We start from the raw sequence: 24,837 nt of genomic DNA on the forward strand, positions 1-24,837 counted from the left end.
TTACGTTTCCCTTCTTCAGTGTCATAATCCCAGTGGGGGTTTTCTTCTGGGAAGGCTTCCCTCACCCAGTTTGCCAAGTCTGCTCGACCCCCCCGTATTGGCCTGAAGCCATTTTTGGGCTTCTGTTACAATTCGCCAGCGCGCTTCAGTGTCAAATAGAGTAAAAAGGAGTTGCCGGCAGTCTATCCAGGTGGGACAGTGTGTCTGGAAAATGAATTCTAAGAGATCAATCAGCGCCTGAGGCTTTTCAGAATATGAGGGAGTATGGTGTTTCCAGTTGAGGAGATTGGCAGTGGAAAAGGGCTGGTAATAATAAAAACGTCCCCCCTCTTGTATGGTCCCATCAGGGGCGACTTGCTGTGGTCCCCGTGTCTCCCGTAAGGGCATTTGTAATGCTGGAGTGGCTGCTCCCTGAGCTGAATGGAGATGCCTGCTCGTAGGTTGTGGAGAATCTGGCTGCGGGGGTGATATCGCCTTGGGAACTTCAGAAGCAGAAGGAGGAGGAGAAACAGAAGGCGGTGGGCTATCTGGCATCTGGGGACCTTCGGCTCCTGGAGGTGGGGCTGGCAGCATATAAGGTGGTGGCATAGGGGGCGAGTCCTCAGGTTCCCCTTGATAAATAGGTGGCACCTTCTTTTGAGACAAGGTTTTCTTCTTGGACTGGGCTACTAGCACCTTACACTGTCCCTGGTCTGTGGTGCAGAACCAAACCCACGGGGGCCTCAAATAGGCAATCTCCAACCATTGATCAATATACGGAAATTGGTCTGGGTGTCCAGGGTCTCCTGTTATAACATTATATACTGCTGTAACTGTGAACACATCTAAGGTCCCTTCCGGAGGCCAGCCAACACCAAAGGAGGGCCACTCTAGGGTACAGAGGGTACACAGTTTTCCAGGACTCAGCTTAACACCATAATTTCTAGAAAATCCTTTTTAAAAATTCTTAACCATACACTCTAAGACAGTGGGCTTGGAAGCCGATTTACCCATTGTGTGAAGTCCCACCCTGTGCCGGTGATGCAAGACAAACAGTGAGGGCAAGGCCTCAGGTAACAATCGCTTTGTCCGCCTGACCGCTCCCCCGGAGGAGATATTTCAGGTGCCTCTTAGCATAGGTGGGACTGTATAAACCCCAACGTCAGGACCCCCCCGAAGAGGGCCACCATAAGCCGTATGAGGGTCGCCGCAGAACTGCAGGTTAGGACTCACTCTGGCTCCGTAGTCCAAAGACGGTGGAGCACGGGCTCTCGTTCTCTCCAGTCACTCACACACACACACCAGAATTGACAAGCCTCCTGATCCCAAGGGAGCAAACCCTGACCTGAGTGACCCTTTGGTCACTGAGAGGTGATCAGTCTCTCCTTCCGCCATATGGCGGGTCCTGACTTGGGCAGATGTCCCCAGGGCACTCACCAGTCTGACGTCCTGTCCAGGAACCTGTTTCCACTCTCCTTCTGAGTCCGTTCAGGAAGGGTGTGGGCCAAGGCCACGGCCCGAGTGAGGGTCTGGATCCGGCAAAATGGCCGGTGCGCGCTATCCACCTGTCACCGGGCCGGCGACCGTGGCCTCCCCCGGTTCCCCGACAACGGTGGCACAAGAAGCCAGCTCGGTTGTCGGCTTCCCAGCCAACGCACCAAAAATGTTGCGGAAACCACAAAAACCGTGGCAACGGAAGGAGACAAACAGCACTTGGAGATATGGAAAAGCAAGTTTTATTCAGCACCAGTGCGGGCTCAGAGGAGTCATCTCCAGAGTCTGAGCACCAGGTCTTTGTTCTCAGTAACTTTTATACACTACAAGGTCTTGATTTTCCCATGTAACCATCCCGGACCTCCCCCCATCCCCAAGCAGACAGTGTTCCTCCCTAAGAAACTGAGCAGGCAAGGTTACAGAAGCGGAACTGATAAGCAATGTTGGGTACATGATTAGCAGGGCTTCTGGCTTGGACATAGGGCACACAGTTGTTACATTATTACAAGAAGGGTGGTATAGTGATGAGCACAGCTGGAAAGGCTTGCAGCTGCCTTCTTAGCCAAGGGGGGGGGGTTGTCCTTTAGTTAAAACTCCATTTCATTTCAACAGGAGGAGGGTGGAAAACAAGATCCATTCTGTTCCATAACAGTGAGTAGTAGTAAGATCTGCTTTGGAACTTAATAGAAGGTATCAATAGATAAGGGAGGCCAAGTTAGAAGGCAAAAGTGCAGAATCCAAGAGTAGTCAAGGGGTAGGAATCCTGAGAATAGTTTATTAGGATGTAAAAGCTTCAAGTTCCATAAAGAAATTTACCATAAAAGAATAGTGGAGATAGAACAAGCCAGATTGAGAAAGAATATGTGGATGATGAGGCAGTGCACATAAGTAACTTGTGAAAACAAGCAGTGAGAGAACAGAGGCTGGAAGGAATAGAGGAATATAAGTGGACACATTGGATTGTCTGTTCAGCCCTCCTTTTCTATGAATTAACCCTCTCATTTACCGAGGTACAACAAAAATTGTCGTGTTGTCCATAACCATAGCTGATTGGGTCAAAGAATCTCATTCCCTAGAAATTTGGAACTGAACCAGAGAGATGGTTTTTTTTTTTTTTTTTTTGGTTTGGTTTGGTTTTTTGATCGCACCCACAGCATGTGGAAGTTTCCAGGCTAGGGATCAAACCAGTGCCACAGCAGTGCCAAGCTGCTGCAGTGACAATACCAGGTCCTTAATCCACTGTACCATAAAGGAATTCCAAAGTCAGTTTTTCTTTTAGCATAAAACTTGGAAGCGGTCAGCAGTAAATTTTCTCACCAGAGGGACAGAAGTAAAAGATGCTGGTTTGCAGGAAGAGAAGAAAAATGCAGACTCACAGAGCAGAGGTGGAAGATAGGGAGTCTTCATTGTAAGTCCCTGGTTCTAGATCATTCCTCAGGCATTCTTGTCTTTGGTTTCTCTAAGGTAACCTCATATCCTTACTATTTTTAAGATAGAGGGGTTAGAAATTACTTATGACCCAAAAATATTAATTCAAGAACTAGTACCAGAAATGGGGTGTGGCAAATTATACACCCTAAACTATGGAACTGTCAGAGATTGGCGATCTCTCCTATCATTACTTAGAAGTTGGCATTCTTTGGCAGAAGCAGTTGCTTATTGCTCTTGAGACTCAAAAACAGAGCAGCTCTTCTGTCTGTATCAAGAGTTTGGCAATTGCTGATGGTCAGATATTCATGGGCTTTGCTGACTTATACCAATAGGACTCTGTATCCCTTCATGTTTCACTAATTAGGAAACTGGCATCCAGGCAACTAGAATGAAGTTATCTGTGTAAGCCAGTATTCCTTGTTCTCCATCTCCCCCAAAAGTGATGATATCTTCCTCTGTGCATGCATTCAGCTGGAATGCAAGGAAGAGAAGGGTAACACTCCCAGAGTAGATCATAAAAGAGGCTTCGCATCCTTGAACTTGGCCTACTGCTTCCTATCCATGCTCTGAATTGGAGACCCTGAGCAGAATGCCAGGGACAAGGAGCCAGTTTCTTAGGTAGAGAGCTAAGAAATAGAGCTGCAACAGATAAAACAGGTTATTCCCTTTAGCAAATCCAAAGATTCAAAGAGCATAAATTCTTGGCACTTTTTATTAGCATTATGAGTCACCTCAAATGAAGTTGACAGGTGGTCAAATGAGATTCTGAGGAAGTTATATCACTAGAAAAATCCTACCTAGTGAACAGGTGCCATGAGCCAGAGCATTGATTCTCAAAGTATGGTCCCTGGACTGTTGACACCTGGAAATGTAAATTTTTGGGCCTCACCCCAGACCTCCTGAATCAGAAACTCTGTGAGGCCAGCTATCTGTGGTTTAAGTGGTGTCAAAGATAAACAAAGTGTGACAGTGGTTAAAGCAGTGAGAACAGATTTTATTCAATTGCTGACCGGAGGAGAAAGAGCAAAGCTCCATTCCCATCTGTGCAGAGATGACTGAGCATTTTAAAGGGGGGAGGGAGGAGGAGCAAAAAGGGGCTCAAGTAGAGTCAGAGAAGTGAAAAATTACAAAAGGTTTGGCCAGTGTAAATGCAATTAGGCCAGCTGTATCTGCTAGCTGGTAATTATTGAAGTTAGGATTATACCCTCCCATGATTGCTAGGAGACAGAGGCCCTGGCCTTCCTGGAGATTACATTTCAAAGGAGTAGTCCTTGAGACACACTCTCTGGAGTTGTAGGAGCCATATATATACATCTCAAAGGGACTGCGGGAGAATTTGTAATTGTAAGCCCTTTTTGGAAAATGCTCTAAGAAAGGGAGGTCAGGAGTCTATAGTCAATTGTCAGCTAGAGCAGACTATAAGTTCTTTCTACAGCCCTGAGCTTTTCCAAATGGGAACTGTGTCATCCCAGAGACTCGGACTTAGGTGGCTTGGCCCTTTCTTACTGCAGGTGTTAGAATGGAGTGCTTATGCTGAGAGTTTTTTGTAGGTTGCAGTAATTCTTTAGTGAATCCAATGCTGAGAATCACTACTTTTTTAGAGCAGGCCCAAGTACAGATTGGTTAAGCAAGAAGGAGCATCAATAAACTTGACTCCCATAAGTGTTTCTGTATCCAAAATTTATTTCCTTCCTTCCTATTCAGGTGAAAATAGTGTATACTTGGCCCTGGTGGGGAAGGGGAATGTCCATGCCATGCCATTGTTTTTGGATGCAGTAGTTGCATGTGACTTGTTCATAGATTGTTAGGTATGGGCATTTTTGGAATTATTGATACGGGGAAAATGGCATATGTGTTTATGGGGCAGTCAAATGAAGGACTATAGGTAAACATATATTGTTTTGTCTCCACAGCACCCCTTTTCAACCACTTTCTATCTTACCCTCATGGTTGCCACCAGGAACCATTCTTTTTGTACCTTCCCAGAGAATTTGAGATTGAGCTCAAGGAGGAGAGATGAGAAATTCTGGCTGCATTAGAGCACCTGATTATTTGTTCTAAGATCCATCTGTATTATCCTTGGGTTTTGTGAGACACCACCATCTTTATAATGAATTCCTCTTTTTGTTTCAAGTTGTTCAAATTGGATTTCTATTACTTATAAGAATCTTAACATATACAGCACAGGAGAAACTTTATGCTAGACATTGATCATAGAGAGGGTAGAGATAACAGAGGCCTAAGCCCTGAAAATAGAAGGGAATAGTACATGTCACAGAATAGTGATTAAAATGTGTGCTTTGGAACTGAGATCTGGGCTCCAATACCAGTTCAACTCATTTGCTATATAACTTAACAAGTTATTTATCCTCTTGAGCCCTAAATGTATTTGTGAAATAGGGACTCATTAATTTATTCAGATTTATTTGGTACCTACTACATGCCAGGAATAAAGCTGGGTTAGGAGAAATGTTTTCAGGACAGTCAAGGAGCTTAGAAGGGAGATGGTAAAGATACTTATCTCAGAAGCTTGTGAAGATTAAACTTAGCATATAACTGGCACAGTAAGCAGCTAATAAGTGTTAATTATTAAAATGAAAGGTAGGAGTTCTGTTCCCCTTGTGGCTCAGCAGTGATGTAGCAGTATCCATGAGGATACCAGTAATTCTTGGGTAAATTCTTAGGTAAAGTACATAGTAATGTATTAGTATCCATGAGGATGCAGGTTCAATCCCTGGCCTTGCTCAGTGGGTTAAGGATCTGGCGTGTGGTGAGCTGTGTTGTAGGTCATGGACATGGCTCGGATTCCACATTGCTGTGGCTCTGGCATAGGCCGATAGCTGCAGCTCTGATTCAACTCCTAACCTGGGAACTTCCATATGCCACAAGCGTGGCCCTGAAAAGTGGAAAAAAAGGGGGGGGGTAGAGAGAAGCTTAAAGAGGTTGCTTGGAGAGTTCACATTGTTATTCAGTCTTTTGATACCTTCCACCTAAGTAATAACTAACTGTTCAGTCTAGGTTAGGGGCCCACGTAGCTTTCTCTATTGCCCAAAGCCTTGAGGCCTGTTTGAGAGGTTGTAAGCTCATATGGTTATAGGAGATAATTCACCAGAGGGTCCGATGAGCTGCCATATTGCTTGTGTTTCTGGAACCAGCAATAATAGCAGGAAATCATTTGATTAGTAAAAGAAACAATGACAGTGGTTCTCAACCCCAGTTAGGTTAATATGTATGATACTAATATATCACCTGGGGAGCTTTTTAAAACAATACTAATTATAGGGGTGGTATCCAGACATTAATTACTTTTATTTTATCTTTTGTCATTTTAGCGCCGCACCCATGGCATATGGAAGTTCCCAGGCTAGGGGTCTAATCGGAGCTACAACTGCTGGCCTGTGCCACAGCCATAGCAATGCCAGATTCGAGCCGCATCTGGAACCTACACCACAGCTCATGGAAACACTGGATCCTTAACCCACTGAGCTAGGCCAGGGATCAAACCTGAAACCTCATGGTTCCTAGTTGGATTCGTTTCCACTGTGCCACAACGGGAATTCCTTATTTTTATTTTAAATTGTGATAAAATAGAAAAATTACCATCTTAACCATTTTTTAAGTATTTAGTTCAGTAGCATTAATACATTCACATTGTGCAACCAAGACTAATTTTTAAAAATACCTCCCCAGGTGATTTTAATATGCAGCCAGGAATGAGAACCTCTGAGCTGAAATGGAGAAACCTTACAAATACTGGTTAAGTTCCTGAGCCAATTTCCACATTTGTAACATGCATATGAGCTAGTTTTTTCCAGTTCTCCATCTGTTTATCCCAAGGATCTGTCTTAAGACCCATCTTTTTTCCCCAACTGCTACTACTTCAGCTCCTTCTAAACTCTTTAGTCACAGACTTAATTTGTCATATAATTCTTTTATCAGGTGCTCATTAATGATGGCACATTTTAAATGGATTGTATGGTGTTTTATCCCCCAACTTAAACACTTTCACCTCTGAACTCGCTTTACATGATCTAACACCAATGAGGCCAATAACCAGTCTTTCACCAAAAGACCTCATGTTGACTCGCAGGCTGGGTTCCATTTTGTCACACCTCTATATGACTGTTTCCTCTTCTCTCTAGTGATATGTAAGGTCCCTTCAGTAGTCATTACTATTATTTGAGCAAACCTACTATGTGCCAGGCACAGTGCTAGACCCTTTATATTTTTTTGCTTTACTCTCAAAATAACACCACTGAGGCAGTTATCCTTTTTATAGATAAGGAAATTAAAGCTGAAAAGTAATTTTCTCACAAAGTGACTGCAAATCCAGATCTTCTGGACTCCAAAAGGCACATATATTAACTATGAGAATCAGGGCCCATTTCCAAACCAGTCTGATTTCCCAAGTGCAAGTATATTGTGAAAGTCACCAGAGATGTCTAACAATAAGCACAATTAGCAAATTTGGGACATATCTCATTTAATGCTCACAACCCTCTTATTTTACAAACGAGAAAATAGAGGTTTCAGAGGTCTGTGTATCTAAAAATCTGCTTTTTCAACAACATACCTTGTATGCTCCCTTTAGGGATCACCTAACAGAGAATGCTTTGGAGTCATTGGGTCAAAAAATCAAGGTATTAGATTTTTAAAAACACTTTAAAAATCCTCATCTAATCTTGAATGGTTCTGATAGGCTTCACACTCTTCCTCCATGGCTGTTTGCATAAACATGAATGAATCTTCTACCTAAATTATCAAATGAAGAAGGGATCTGACTTCATTTGACAGTTTCCCAAGTCATTGTAGTGTGGTAAATTAAAGATGTGCAAGGGAGATTTCCAAACGCACTTTTTTTTCTGAAGGTTGGCCATAAACACTGTCAGTATGGAAGGAAATACTCTAATAGATTTGTGCAAAGGACACATTTTGAATCCTTGCTTGTACCATAAACATATATTGCTGCTCCTAAAATTGTAAAACAGGCACTGGATATAACCTCATAAAATATATATGAAAAGGGTATATATTAATCATAATTGAAAACCTAGTCTAAATGGTCTCTTTGTTTGGTTTTTGTTTCTTAGGGCTGCATCTGCAGGATATGGAAGTTCTCAGGCTGAGGGTCGAATTAGAGCTGCACCTGCCAGCCTACACCACAGCCACAGCAACATGGGATCCAAGTTGTGTCTTGACCTATCCCACAGCTCATGGCAATGCCGGATCCTTTAACCCACTGAGCAAGGCCAGGGATCGAACCTGCATCCTTATGGATACTAGTCAGGTTTGTTACTGATGAGCCACAATGGGAACTCCGTCCAAATGTATTTTGATTATTATTCTTACAGTATATCTGACAGGTTTTTTCCATGAGCTTTGGAGTCAGACCTGGGTTTAGATCCAGACTTCACCATTTATTAGCTATGTTACCTTGGTAAATTCTTTCTCTCTCTGATCCTCAAATTTTCTCTGTAGAGATAGTAACAAATCTAGCTTATAGGATTGTTTCGTGAATTAAAAATATCACAGGCTTGGAGTTCCCTTGTGGCTCAGCAAGTTAAGGATCCGGTGCTATCACTTCTGTGGCTCTGGTTACAACTGTGGTGCTAGAACTTCCACATGCCACAGGTATGGCCAAAAAGAAAAAATCACAGGCCTAACTAACATAGGTACTCAGTAAATCATAGTGACTGTCAACAGTTATGGCTTATTGACAAGTGAGGAGAGGTCCAACTCAAACTTTGTTGGAGTTATAAATCAAGAGGTAACACACAGCTTGGTTAGTTTGTTCAGCCAGCATATATACAAAACTAAAGTTTTAAAATCTGCTAAATTAGATTTGGTAAATGAAGAACCAGTTTAAGCCAGATGATTGCGGTGACTATGACAGCATTTTAATAAGATAACATACTCATTTTAACACAGCCTTTATTTTCTGTTTCAAAACAAAATTTCCAGGAAATAAAATACTTAACAATGGTTGGGTACAAATGAAATAAAAAAATCACAGTTTCAAAGAACCAAAACCAGACAACTGCTTAAAGGCAGATCACTTGGTTTACCCCAAAGGAAAAAAAAAGTTAATGTCAAGAAGGATTAAAATTAGGTTTAACAACATTCCATATAATGCTACATTCCCCAATTAAGAAAGGAGAGTTCACTTATACAACTAAATGTTAAGTGTAGAGAAGTGGCTGAAATTCTGCATACTTCATAGTAAATTATGCATGAAAGTTTATTAATTGCATAAACTTCCTGAGTGGTTCCCATGCTGCACTAGGTCTACATGCTTAATATTCATATCAAACAAATTACAGCTTTAAATGTTTGAGCATGACAGACCTTGAACAACTGCACTTTCCAATCAGTCACTATTTCTGCTGAGGGTATGTTCTGGACCACCAACCTCAATCTGAAATCTTAAATTACAGTGGAGAAGAAATGCAACTTAAAACAAAACAAAACAAAAAAACACCCTGAAAGGATGACAAGCACACATTTAGGAGTTTTATTTTACACTGGCACTTTTTTTTTCCTCTCGAGCCCAGTTTCTCCCTTCCCTTCTTGCTTGACTTTTAGCCTTTTTGCTTTTTTTAATTAAAAGAAAACCTTCCAGAATGGGAGCTGTTGATAATCTCCCAGCTATCTCAGTTGAAAATAACTTCAGTGTAACCTAGTTACTATCCCAGGCCCCTGCCTATGTTGGCTGTCAAGGTCCCTGACCAAATGTTTGTGTTCATCCTTCACATACAAAGACTATTTCCAGGGTGACCGGAAAGCATTTGGCTCTATAAAAATTTCATACTAATTTCACTTCAAAGGACTTTACCAAGTTTGAGTATCACCATTTTACAGTTTGTATTGTTTTTGTGTTTTTAAAATTTCAACCTCTGGAAATTACATTTACCAAATCAATGACCTTTTCTACGCCGCCCACCCTTACTGGTTCATCTTCTAAATAAAAGGGGGAAAAACAAGTCACCAGTAAACTACAGGATGAAAAATGAACACTCTTATTCTAAAACAAGGCCTTCGCACCACCTCAAATATCTCCAGATTTTTCTGAAACAGAAGATTAAATAACTGAATCCCAAACTAATGGCACATATGCTTTAGGAATGTTACTTGTGCGTGAAGTCTGAAATACAGTATTTACTAACATTAAATATGCTGTAGTGTTACAGTAAAGATGTGAAACAAAGAACATGTAGTTTACAAACATTTGCTCAGTTTTCTGGAAAGGAAAAAAGGAATGCATCATTTTCATCACTCAGAAGACAGCAAAAAAAAGTTAATGCCTCCGATAAACTTTAGAGATTGGATAAACAATTACAACTATAATTCAACTAAAAGCATGTGGCCATTTTAAGGTAATAAAATATCACTGCAAATACCTAGCAGTATGCTAATATGCTGAATGAGAGGCCACTGCTGTAAGATTTGTCAAATATTTCATTGTAATTAGTTAAAGCAACTTCAACCTATAGCCCTTTAGGCACACAGACAAGAAATGCATCTCTAGTAAAAGATGCGAAGTTACAGGCACTGGACTGTCTAATTTAGGTACTTTCTTACCATTTGTTTATTTTACAAATAACTCCTACAATAAACTCCTATATTGCCACCAGTTGGATTTGTTTCTCTGCTCTCCATCCCCAAATCCCCAAAGCTTATTTCACAGAGGCACATGGCTCCCATCACTTAAACATAGATTGGTGGCAGAGTGATGGTCCCTCTCATTTCAAACTCATAGTTAGCACTGGGACTAGAAGGCAGGCCAGATTTATAACCTGAAAGAATACTGAGAATCAAGGCAAAAAAGGGAGTTTCACAGGCAGTGTTTACATGTGTACCCCAAAACAGCACTGAAAACGAGGTAGATAAACAAATGTAATTGGACTGGAATTAAATCTAGGGTTTCTGAAATGATACGTCCCATCATACTGTATATAACACTCCAAACTCAATCCAAAAATTGCAGCAGAAAAGTGCCTTTTAAACTTTCACAGATAATTTTGCTATCAAATCATTAGAATTCATGCTTGATAAAAAAAAAACTGGCAAGAAAAGGATGAAAAATGAAATGGGTATTTGTTATACTATGGCAGATTGCCTTAAATAGAGATGCAAGACTGCTACAAATATACATAGGGTTATTTTCATTAGATTTACACCAATACTGGTTTCATATTCATTTGATGTTATACCCAACTTCACAAACATAGCAGCAGGTACTTCATGATGAAATGCTCACATTGCCACATATGTAGATACAGACTTGCACTCTGAGAAGTAAACATTTTGGTTGTACATACAGATTGTCCCCCCAAATAAACTTTATAAGCAGGATGATTTCATATAACCTATTTTCTTCTACGAGAAGGAAAATGGGAAGGACAGGTTTGTGTGTATATTGGAAATTAGAAGGCCCTGGTTATAGAGTAGGCTCTTTGTTAAGTAAGAAGGGAAATTTCTGAGCTTTGCCTCAAGAGTTAATTTTTTCTGGGAAGGAAAAGTACCTCAGCAAGGATGAAAACAGCAGTATTATATGATTTAGCAAGATTATGAAATAATGCAGAACCCCTAAATAGAAAACAAGCTAATATTTACAGTCAAAGTGACTATAATCTGAATCAAACATTTAAGTAATGGAAAAAATAACTTAACCCACAGTGATGTGAATAACACTGTTTTCTTCATTTCTGCACAAACTCACTTTTTTTCTGTATTTTTAAACTTACACATGTCACATATACATAATGTATACATAACATATATGTTAACCCAACTGCTGCGGACAGCATGGAGACAGCAGTATAATATTCACCATCTTCAAACTTTAGAAGACTACTTTTCTTTCCAGAAAAAAATCTGAAAAGATTCTAAATATTACAAGGCACTGCAAAAGTCTGCAGGCAAAAGAATGTGAATTATACATAAAACAGAGGTGGACCTATGATGTAGAGCAGCCATTAATAAATGTAATTGTGCATGTCATCCATGGAGCTTTTTTCATCCTGGGGTACACTGTTTAAAAGGACTGCAACTTGAGAAAGGGATCATAAAGCCTGCAGTATTTTTACTTTATAGGTTGTAAGTCTCAGTGTAATTACACAAAGCCAACTCTTACAATGAAACGTAAGCAGTTTTAAAGAATTACAGATTTTAGGCACATTGTTTTTGTATACATGGAAAACACTGCAGTGCAAAAATTTGCATTACACTAATGTCCTAAAATCACTTCAACTTGCAAACCAATACTGTAGAAGAAATTTGAAGAATCAGTACATAAGATTTAGAAAGACTTGTCCAAACCAAAAATATGCTTTATGAAAAGATATTGTAGCTCTTATTAACAGCAATTCTCAAAATGCTGCCCTGGATGCTCCGAATAATAGCAACAGAATCTTCATGATGCTGAGTGTGATCCTCAGGTAAGCAATATAAGACACATTAAAAAAAGGATACTGAATGTTGCAAAGACTGTGCAAAAAAAAAGTACACCCAATGTTTTCCTCATTACTTGGCAAGATCACGGGGTAAAATTTTTAGAGGAATATGAAGGAAAATCTATCAACAGAAATGTTGGGTGATCATTTGGAATGTTAACCAATAGACAGAATTCATTATTAGGTAAATGTGTACTAGAAATGACCTTGAACTGTTCAGAGTGGAAAGTAAGTATTTTTATGTTTATATGTGGCAGTCAATAAATACCATTTTAGAATTATATTTGGGTTTCACAGACTGAGCATTAGGTAACTCTGTGACCAGCCTTTTAAGATTATTACAGTTAACCTTCTTGAAAGCCAAAAGTGTATATTTTGACATTGCCTCCCCTTCTCCTAAAACTGGATAAAACCCAGTAAAGTGCAACTTGACAGTGATCTCTCTCAGATTCTAAAGAGGCTGCCAAAGTCATCTAAGACCTAAAATCATCTAAGATGCTATAGATACTAACAAGAAACTATAACCAAAAAAATGGTAATCCCCCCCCCCAAAAAAGCTAAGGGCAACTTAAATAGTATCCTTTGAGGGTCTACTATCTACTGCAGGACAGTGTATACCCCACATCTCTTAGAACCCTGTAAAGCCAGTGTTTCATGTGTAAGTTTCAAAACCTACAAAACCTACTGTGTCAAGTAAATTTCACTTTAGAAGAACAGATTAATAGAGGTGTAACTTGAATCCTCTTTGTTAGGAATATAAAGATTCCCCCCAAATGAGATCCATATCAGCTGCAATATATCCCTTGCAAAAGAATGGAAGCCAAACCAATGCCTCTCAGATGCTCAAAACAATGCAGTGTGCATATGAGAAACAAGGAGATAGCTACTTTGAATTACTATGGAAATCCTAAAGCAGCTACAGTATCTGCAGAAATCAAGGAACTGTTACAGTTCTGTTTTTTTCCTTTCTCTCCGCCTCACCTAAAACAAGGTTTCACTCCTACTGCTGTGATGACGGGAAGAAAATCACATTAAAAAGGGCTCATGTTCTATATTGGTTGACAAAGTTATTCCAATTTTATACACCAAAACATTTCCTGCAGCAAGTTACCCTGCCTTCTGTGAAAGGTAAACCTAAGATAAAGATGTGAAGAATCCCATAAGACTCTGGCTGTTGGAGGGTCTCACTTTGTCCACATTTGGGGAATATCAATGTAAATAGTTTTTACACCTTTTAAAGAAAAGTATCATCCAGCTGCAGACAGCAGCAATAAAAAATGGGGGCTTCTCAGCAATGCATGAAAAGTGTCCTGGAAATGGTAATGCTCAAGCTGAGCTTTTTAAAGCATTCTGAACGGTATTTTTAAAAAATCAAGTATCAAAGAGGATAGGATTTGAAGTGAAAAAACATTTCTGTGTGCAGTGTTCTATGTACAAACTGCACAGTTCTATAGGATGATGCGCTATATCAAATACTACATTGGAACAAAAAATACAGTGGAAAGTAAACTCAAAATGAGGGGAAATGTGGCAGAACCCAAGAAGAAGAAAGTTTACTATCTTAGGTGTCCCGGAAATAACTCTGAAAAAAAATCTCCCTTTTCTTCATCATCTACTATGATTCACTTGGGACCAGGAGGGATTGTGGATGGATTTTGCACTGATGAAGCTGAAAATGCCTGCAAATTCATCCCTGGCTGGAATGGTCCCCCAGACTGGGGAGGAATTACTACAGACTGTTGTGGTGTTCCTGAAATTCCTACCCACTGTACTGGATAGCCTGGCCCTCCTACAGCATTATATTGACAAACATGGGGCATTCCATATGATGATAATGGCCCAGGAAATGAAGGGAGTGTGAGTCCTTGTGGCAAGGAGGTTGGGACAGCTCCACGGATTTGGGACATAGAAGAAATCCATGTTGATGTGTAGCCCATAGTAGATGGAGTATTCTAACGAAAACAAAAATAAAAACAAAAGATCAGTTTATTTGGTGGATACTTTCACCCATCTATATCCCTTTTTGGTTTACTATTCTCCCCTTATTATTCTGAGTGGCTACCATTTTTTGAGTACTTTTCTGTGTGCTAAGCATAGATATATACCTAATTTCATTTCACCTTCATAAGTGCCCTACAAGGGAGGCATTTTTAGATGAGGAAACAGAAGCTCAAAACTGATAATACCCAACACCACTTAGCAAGTTAACAGTAAGGTGAGGAGTTAGTTCCAGCTAACTCCAAGGCCTCTACTAAATCTCTGTTCACAGTTTAGGGTCTCATTTCCTCATTTTAGCACTACTCTTCTATTTTTCACTTCCTTCTGCCAATCCTAGGAATTCTCTCATTCAGGGCCACAGACAAAAGCCCATCTTACTACATAATTCTATGGAGACAGAAGAGCATGATTTAGTGTGGCACAATGGAAAGAGCCTGGCATAAAGTAGGTGCTCAAGAAATGTCATCTCCCTACCCCCTTCTACTCACTATTTAAAGCCTGACATTTCCTGGGAGTTCCTATCATGGCACAGTGGTTAACGAATCTGACTAGGAACCATGAGGTTGTGGATTCAATCCCTGGCCTTGCTCAGTGGGTTAAGGATCCGGCGTTGCCGTGAGCTGTGGTGTAGGTCGCAGACGTGGCTCAGATCCCGTGTTGCTGTGGCTGCAGCGTAGCCTGGGAACCTGCATATGCCTTGGGAGCAGCCCTAGAAAAGGCGAAAAAAAAAAAAGTCTGACATTTCCGTTATTTTTGGAAATTTAAACTCAAGAAAACTGGTTTTGGCAGTACTAAGAAAATATATTCCTGCTGACTTTCATCATTTAGTATTATGATTATGTGTATTATAGAGATTACTGAAATTTTATGCACTTGGGAATAATGTCTAAATGGGAGTAAATAATTCTTACTTAAAGGAGAGCTTCATATAAATTCCAAATTTTTAGTTCTTCTAAATTAATGGTCAAGCTAAAACCCTTTCAACTAAAGTTTCAAACTAAAGTTAGGATAAAGGTTTTTAGCTTGACTCAAGAATGAATAACAAGATATCTTGAGGTAAAAAAAAATTATTTAAAGTCCAGCGATCCCTTTTTCATGTCAATGTTTTTGTTCTGTTAAAATTAAATACCTCTGATTTAAAAAATAGCACATATAGTATGATCATATATTTATAAAGCTATTTCTATGTATCTATATACAGACATTGATATCTGAAATGATGTTTATCTAAAGTTAGTGATTATTACTTTTGGGTGGTGGAATTTAAAGGTGGTATTTTATCTTTTTTTTTTTTTGGCCGCACCCTTAGCAGGTGGAAATTCCCAGGCCAGGGATTGAACCTGCACCACAGCAAACAACACTAGATCCTTAACCTGCTGAACCATAAGGCAACTCCCTTTTAAATTTTTATACTTTTCTGCATTGATTAAGTTCTATAACAAATATTTTTCATTTACAAACAATAATAATGTGATTTTTATTTTTTAAAAAGAATGAATTGGAGATGACTTGTTATATTTAATCTCTTCCTGGATATTTAAAAGGAACCTCAGATTCAAGTGACTAAAAACAAGCATATGATCTCTCGCCTACCAAAACACACACTGACTGCTTATAACACTGCCTGCTTATGTTCCCCATCGTGATGATTGGTTACTGGAATGGCAGCCAGTTACACCAGCCAGAAACCTAGCCTTCACACATCCCCTCTGCCAAAACATTAATTCTATTACTAAATCTGGTCCATTTTTATCCCTTAAACATTTCTTGGGATCTATTCACTTCTCTTCATCTCAACTTCTCTCTCTCTCTTTCAAATGAAGTATAGTTGATTTATCAAGTTGTTCAACTTCTCTTTATTGAGACTACTGTGACTAGCTCTTAACAGGTTTACCAATATCTACCCTTATCTTCAATAATCTTTCTTCTTACTTCAAGCCAGAGTGACCTTTTCAAAAAGCAAATCTGATCATATCAACTTTGGGGCTTCAAGGACTATCCATCTCCCTTAAAATAAAGACAAAGTTCCTTATCATCATCACTTTTAAGACCCTACCTATCTCCTTAGTTAGATTCACTCTATAGCAACTCCTCTCTGCTTTCCTCATTTCGGGCTAGTGGACCTGCTTTCAGTCCTTTCACGGTGCCTTTCCCCATAAGGGGCTTCTGCATATGCCATTCTTTCTGTTTAGAATCATATTCCCGCCCCCTTTCACATAGTTAACACTTAACTCATCCTTCAGATCTCAGCTCAATCATCATCTTCTTAAGGAAGCTTTTCTTGACTTTCCCCCCCTTTTTTTTTTGCTTTTTAGGGCCACACCGGCAGCATATGGATATTCCCAGGCTAGGGAGTCTAATCAGAGCTACAGCTGCCAGCCTACACCACAACTCAGAGCAACGCCAGATCCTTAACCCACTGAGTGAGGCCAGAGATTGAACCTGCAACCTCATGGTTCCTAAACAGACTTGTTTCCCACTGCGCCACAATAGGAACTCCTTGACCTTACTGTATAGTATCCTATAATCTCTCATTTGTAGTCCTTATTACAGCTGCAATTTACATTTACTTATACAAGTCTGTTCATTTCTAACTGTCCCACTAGAATATAAGTCCTATACAGAGAACATACTCAATTTTGCTAATCAAACACAGTACCTAACACAGGGCTTGGCACATGGTAAAGGACCTAGCACATAATTGTGACAAAACTTTCTAAGATTACAGAACATGCAAGAACATTAGATAGTGCAATGAGCTCTCCACACAAAGATATAATCAACTGAACCTAAAAATACAAAAATAGCATAAATAGGATACTACTTTGTGCTAGGCACTCCATAGACGTTACCTTATTTAATCCTCACAGCAATCCCACACAGGAAGGTATTATCCCTATTTTAAAGACATGAAAACTGAGGCACAAATGCCTTGTCTAAAGTCACACAACTAGTAAATGACTGAGTTGACACTGGAACCCAAGTCTATATAAAGACCTTTACCACTTTTTTTTTTTTGTCTTTTTGCCTTTTCTAGGGCCGCTCCCGCGGCATATGGAGATTCCCAGGCTAGGGGTCAAATGGGAACTGTAGCCACCGGCCTACGCCAGAGCCACAGCAACGCAGGATCCGAGCCGCGTCTGTGACCTACACCACAGCTCATGGCAACACCGGATCCTTAACCCACTGAGCAAGGGCAGGGATCGAACCTGCAACCTCATGGTTCCTAGTCGGATTCGTTAACCACTGCGCCATGACGGGAACTCCGACCTTTACCACTTTTATTCATACTCCATCTTCTATTCACTCTTCCTCCAAACATCCCTCATTATACTGCAATAAACCACCCTCCTATTTGTCAACAAAGGCCTCCATTCAAATAGTACTCAGAGGATCTCTCACTGGCAGCGCCAATGCATTTGTACTTTGAAATTTACCTCTAAAGGCTTCTAATTTTTACAATGGTGATACTATCTGTGTATAAATCGGTGCCAGGAATAATATAAATACACAGAGTCCTCAAGCAGATATACTACTTGCTAGTTTGGAAAATCTAGGCTTTTGAAAATTTTTATTCAATGTTAACACCGAATGTATTTTTAGACTTTCTACATGCAATGACTACACACACACACGTGTACACAAACATAACAGACACACACTCAGATATATCTCTTAGTTACATGGATTCAAATTCTAAGCCCTGACTCACATTTTAGTAAATTTACTCTTTTTTTTTTTTTTTGCCACATCCACAGCACGTGGAAATTCCCGGTCCAGGGATCGAACTTGTGCCACAGCTGCAACCCAAGCCACAACAGTGACAATGCTGGATCTTTATCCTGCTGAGCCAGTAGGGACCTCCTAGATTTACTCATTTTGAAAACATGATTCTTACTTTAAAAATTCAAAAACAGAAAAGTACAAAGTAAAATTAAGGCCCAAATTCTACCATCCAGCATATTTTAATGGCTTTTCCTATTTCTATGCATATATTCATATATATATATCTATGTAATGTGTATAATTTTACATAATTAGTATATATACTGTTCTATGAGCCTGTATTCTTCCCACTACATAATGCACTGTGGACATCTTTGTACATTCAACTGCATGTACACCTAAGACCATATACAATTAAGTAGATATTTCATCCATAAACTTAAGACATCTTCTATAAAACTCTAGCTTAAAGACCTTTAGAGTTCTTTTTCATACTGAATACATAAGATTACTTATGGGCTCTGGGTATACTGATGTACAAGTACATCAGATAGCTTTTCCTCAAAGTCCAAACTGTTCTTACACCACAAGATTGAATTAATCCTCACTCCCTTTGCTTTCTTTTTTGATAACTTGACAGTTTTTTTTAAGGTATAATAGCATAAAACAAGGATCAGCAATCTATGGCCTGCCATCTTTTTTTGTAAACCAAGGTTTAGTGGCACAAAGCCACACCCACTTTTATGTATTGTCTATGGCTGTTTTGGAAGCATTGAGTAGTTACAACCACATAGCTTGGAAATATTTACTAACTGGCCCCTTCCTAGAAAAAGTTTTCTGACCCTTGGCCTAAAAGATAGTTTTCTCAAAGACATAATGAATCAATACAAGGATAAATGTCTCTATGTTGTCAAGTCACACCACTCTCTCACAGTGACTATATCCACAGGCCTAAGTGAATCAATTTTTATTGTTTTAGTTTTCATAAATAAATAGGACCAGGTATAAAAAAACTTACTTCATATACTTTGTTCCAGTTGTCTGTCTCTAGTTTCTGTTGACTCTGTTTAATTTGGTTTAAACTTGGCTTAATAAGAGAATTTCCTACTGTTTCCTTTGTCCAGTCATCCACCAGTTTGTGTAAGTCATCTGTGAACATCCCTTTTTTACTAGCTGGAGATGGCTGGCATGATGCTGCACTACTTTCCACACACGGTGGATCTATAAGGAAAAAAACAGAAACCATGAAAATGAATTAAAATTGATAAATTAATACTCTTTTATGGCTAGTAATGCAGAACTACATATTGGGTACAGATAGGGTAACCAGACAGTCTAGTTTATCTGGGATAACTCCGATTTAAAGCTGCTGTCCTGGTATAATTACTAACAGAATCCCTTTCACTCTCAAAAGTTCCTTCTTGTTTGGATGACAAATTATATAGCCACCTTAGGTTAAATATAATAAGTAGTATCTCAAAAATATTAGTATCAACTCTAAGCTTTTCATAAATTTCCTCAGATAAATACTTAGAAGAGTTTTAAAAAAATTATAGAAAGTTAAAAGTGGAAAGAACATCAGAAATCTAATTCACATCACTTGTTTTATAATGGGGAAATGAGGCCCAGAAAAAGTAAACTGACACGCCTGAGTTCCTACAGTTACTTACCAGCAGGACCAGGCCTGGAGCTCTGAAGACTAAATAAGAATGCTCTCTTTTCAATATACCATAGTGAGTTTCAACAAGCTTCAGAAAACTAAAATCTCATTTAATTTTTAACTGATATTTCTGTTTATTAATGATAAAAAGTACGTATTTCTAGAATAGCAAGAACAAGGAGGTAGATGGTTTGTGAGCTTCATTAGTTCTGGAGCACAAGATATCCAAATAGATGAAAAAAATCAATTACAGATGTCTCCATCAGTGAAAAGTTTCCTAATCTGAACATCACACTAAGTCTTTAAATTATTTAGAACTTATCACACATGCTTAATAAAACATTCTCATTGAAAAGACTCATAAGTCCCTCTCACTGATTTATAAATCAAAACTTACAGAGTGGGTCTAAAATGAATTTTAGGAAACAGTTGTGAAACTGTTGTGAAACAAGCAAAATAATATGGTCAGGGATTTAATTAAATAAGCATGTGAAAATTTCTTGTACAACTGTTATGGTACCTTTTTTGGGGGCTGTAGTCACAGCATGCGAAGTTCCAGGTAAGGGATCAAACCCACACCACAGCAGTAACCTGAGCCACTGCAGTGACAACACCAGATATTTAAGTCACTGAACCACATGGGTTCTTCATTATGGTACTTTTTTTTTTTAATTGTGAAAAACCATGAAAAATGTAAAAGATAATGCAAGAAACCTCGATATTAACACTTTCAAAGCACTTTTCTATTCTTTGAAACTTATAACAGACTTGTGATATAGGTTCAGCAAGTATTCTATTTTTGTGATGGGGAGACTGGAATCTAGAAGGTAAACAACTGAGGTTATAGAACCCAGGTATTCTGATTATTGTACCAGCCAACCCATGCAATGAACTGGGAAAAGTAAATAAGAAAACTGCTTAATAAGGAGGAACATGATAATCTCAATGATTATTTATACACAGTCTGTCATTCTCTATGACTTTTGATCTAATGAAGGTTTAGATTGAAGGAGATTAAAAATTAAATGGAAATATACTAGTGAAAATTGCATAAGAAGAGTTTAATTAATTAAATGGGACGTATTCTCATATACAAAAGAGTTTTATAAAAATAAATTTTACTGGGAGCTCCCATCATGGTGCAGTGGAAACGAATCCCACTAGGAACCATGAGGTTGTGGGTTCAATCCCTGGCCTCACTCAGTGGGTTAAGGATCTGGCATTGCCATGAGCTGTGATGTATGTATGTCACAGATGTGGCTTGGATCCTGTGTTGCAGTGGCTGTGGTGTAGGCTGGCAGCTGTAGCTCTGATTGGACCCCTAGCCTGGGAACCTCCATATGCCGTGGCTGTGGCCCTAAAAAAAAAAAGCAAATAAATAAATAAATTTTACTGATTTAGGGTTACCACCTTATACAAAATGAGATACCAATCTTGTTGGGATTCCTACTTTTCTAAGACTTAAAACCCCAGGACATATGATCAGTCTATAATAAAAGTATCATTTTTTTTCCTGTTATCCCTCTTGCACATTCATCTAATTTTCTGCCAACTTCAGTGAGCAAACACTGTTGAGGAAGACTTTGGAGTTGAAGTGTTTATAGATTGTGTTCTTACTCTGTTCATACTTGCTGTATGAATAAAAAGGGGATGAGAGCCAGAAATATATACATATTAGGGCCAGCATTTCTGCCCACCCAGCTAATCTTAAAGAGTGTTTTTGTGCTCATTTCCCTTTAGTTTCCTAAAAAAAAAAAAAAGCTTGTTAACATAGAGCTAAGTTTGAATGTCATTCATTTAAGAACACTTCTGCACTATGGGAAACCCAATGTCAGGATTTTTTCTTGTATACAAATCTGGTGGAACAAGTGATCTTGAGCCCTTAACTGAAATCCAATGATTGGCTACTGCACTAGTGGCACAATAGCCAACAAGTGGAGGAAGAAATAATGAACAAACCAAAACAAGTATTTATTTATTTGGGTTTTTTTATTGAGGTAACACTGATCTATAACATTATGTTTGATCTGTACAACACTATATTTCTATTTCACCCTACAGCATGCCCACCACATCACCATACAGTTGATCCCTTCACCCATTTCACCCTCCCCTTCTGGTAACCACTACTCTGCTCTCGGTATCTGTATTTGTTTTTGTTAACCAAAATAAGTATTTAAATGAAACAGGGGCTGAGGCAAGACTACTCCTAAGTAGGCAACAGAAAGATCTACACATATATACCTTCCAAAAGTTACCAAGAACAATGTGCCATATGAGAAGGAAAAATGTTACTTGAATGCTATTCAGTGCCTAACTATTCAGTGCCTAACTTTACACTTGGAAGGAACATTTATTGATTGAGTTACTTTAAAAGTTATTCATATCATATTAAAGTTCACAACCAGCAATTACCCAACCAATGCACATAAAAGAAGTATGTTACGGAGTTCCCACTGTGGCGCAGCAGAAACGAATCTGACTAGGAACCATGAGGTTGTGGGTTTGATCCCTGGCCTCACTCAATGAGTTAAGGATCCGGCATTGCTGTGAGCTGTGGCGTAGGCAAGTAGCTGCAGCTCTGACTCAACCCCTAGCCTAGGAACTTCTATATGCCATAGGTGCGGCCCTAAAAAGATAAAAGAAGTACTCTACAAATGTGTTTTATGATAGGTGGTAACATAACTTGTTAACTTCAAAGGTGCTCTTTAATATTCATTTCTTATTGATGAAATGAATAAAATCAGAGTTCATTCAGTCCTTGGTGCTCTTGTTTTTCCCCCAAGGTGATTCCTACATTCAGACAGTTCCAGTAACCACTCATCTGCAAATGTTTCCATCTTTTACCTCAAACTTTGTTCTCTCTTAATCCAACCTCACAATCAACTCTCAAATGTGTTTCTCCAATTCAGTGTCAGTAAATTGTTCAATTCAATACACCTGGAGTCAAATTATCATGGTCTTGGCATGAGAGTTTGTCTAAATGTCATATTTCTGTTAAAAGATACCACATTTTCTCCAAACCACCCAGAATCAGACCCTTTGTATCTCCCTACAAACACATACATATCTAGTTTATCACCACATCATGACAATTCATCCCATATAGCATCTCTTGTCTGTTTTCATTTCCACAATTCTCTAAGCTCTTAATCATCTCATACATGTATTGCTATGCTGGCAATGATCTAAACAGATTGATTCCCTGGGCTTTAGCCAATACATTCTTCACATTGCCACCAAATTAGTACCAGTTAAATACTGTTTTCAACATTTCACACCTTTATTCAAAAAACAAAACAAAAAAACCAAACCCTCAAATTTTAATAGTTTCTTAACACTAACAATAGTGGGTTTTCAACTTGTTTAGGTGACAAAGTCCTTGGTAGTCATGATTGTCTTTGCAGACCATGCAAACATACATTATCTTACTTATTATCCTTAAACATTCCATCATTTATTAAGCTTAAATACAAAACAGTAGCATAAATAAGCTATAGCATAAATAAGCTGTGGCAGTTGCCCCAAAAAAATTTTTTAAGCATGGGGGAAAAACCTAATATAGACCCTCCATTTCACCTATTACATTCAATTTCTCCCAAATAAATCTTATATTTCACCATTTGTATGCCTTTATATCATGCAGTTCTAGCTACTGACAATACTCTCAACACTCCATCAATTTTAACTCAGTCCATTTACCTTTCAAGACCAACTCAAATCTTACTTCCTGAATGGGGCAGTTTCAGACCACTATTGCCCTGGATGATCTCCCACTGCCTCCTTTCAAGCCATTGCAGACACAATTTCAGGTACTGGGAGGCAATGCAGTATAACAGTGAAGAGCCAAGGCTTAGAGGAGTCAGACAGATTTGCTTAACTCCACTAACTTTAGTCTCCTTGCCTATAAGAGACAGACACTAACTTCTGTCTACTTTAGAGATGTTTTGAGGACTAAGATTATGTAATGCAATTATGTTTCAGAGCTCTCCAAGTCCACAGATTCAGTGATTCAATGGAAGGTCTTACAGGACTCAGTACACAGTTGTATTCACGACTAAGTTTATTACAGCATAAAGATGCAAAATAGGATCAAGAGGAAAAAGTGCAAGGAATCTAGAGAAATTCATGCACAGACTTCCTTATGCTCTCTTACTATGGTGAAGGAGCACACCTGAGTATACTCCTTTCTCTCAGCAACAAAAAAAATGCATCAACCTATGAGTAAGTTTCTGGCTAGGGAAACCCAACTCAGTGCCCAAAGTTTTTACTGGGGACTGGTCACATAGGCATCTTCTGCCTGGAATGTACCAAAATGCCAGACTCTAAGGAGAACAGGTATTCGGCATAAATCACATTATCTGCAGCAACAATCTAGGCAAAGTGAACCTGACTTATCAGTTAAGGAAGAAAGAGAAACCAAGTTTCTATATACCAGCCAAGGACCAGCCTTGGAAACAGCCTTTCTAAAGATAAGTCTTGTGCCTGCAATGTTAATTATTTTCTGCATAGTTTAGCACAATGCTCATATTATAAGTTAACCACACACCTACAATGTAGATACCATTACACTGTAATATCATGCATCAGTTCATGTCTCTCACAAAACAAATATAATAACCCTGTGGGCAAGGTAAGATGGATGTGGATCTCTGTATACATGTTAATGCAGTGCTTCTTAAAATGTGTTCTGTGAAAAGTGGGTTCTCTGGTAAACATATTTGGGGAAATGTATAGTTATTTCCTTTCTTGAAAATTCTTAATTCACATTAGCACATTAAAGGATCTAAGAAGGTTCTACAGTGAAAACACTGGTTTTGATATGGTTTAACTCCAACATTTCCCATTTGACCATGCAACACCTATTAACTCCTTGCTGACAGCTTACAAAATGCTGTGTTAAGGCCAACGAATGTGTCCACCAAACTTGGCCAAATGGGGAAAATATGAAATTTCAGCAAGCTTTTTTCAAAGCTTGCTATTAGAACTAGAAATATGAAATCACTTGGTCCTGTAATAGTCAATGAAGTAATAAAACCACTAGAAGGTATGTGTGAAAAACCCTATTTTTGCACAATGACTTCAAAGAATTCTTAA

General features: G+C 38.9%; 1 protein-coding gene across 1 annotated transcript in view; it reads right to left on the reverse strand.

The window, feature by feature from the left end:
- Positions 1–8,882: 8,882 nt before the first annotated feature.
- Positions 8,883–24,837, reverse strand: part of WNK3 (WNK lysine deficient protein kinase 3) — a 147,693-nt gene continuing 131,738 nt past the window's right edge. The window contains exons 21-22 of the mRNA XM_047765474.1: positions 19,099–19,301; positions 8,883–14,308 (exon numbers count right to left, since the gene is read on the reverse strand). Of these exons, the coding sequence (XP_047621430.1) occupies positions 13,979–14,308; positions 19,099–19,301 (533 nt within the window). The 3' untranslated portion in view covers positions 8,883–13,978. The remainder of the gene's footprint in view (positions 14,309–19,098; positions 19,302–24,837) is intronic.

This window comes from Phacochoerus africanus, chromosome X (assembly GCF_016906955.1).
Source record: "Phacochoerus africanus isolate WHEZ1 chromosome X, ROS_Pafr_v1, whole genome shotgun sequence".
Lineage (NCBI taxonomy): Eukaryota > Metazoa > Chordata > Mammalia > Artiodactyla > Suidae > Phacochoerus > Phacochoerus africanus.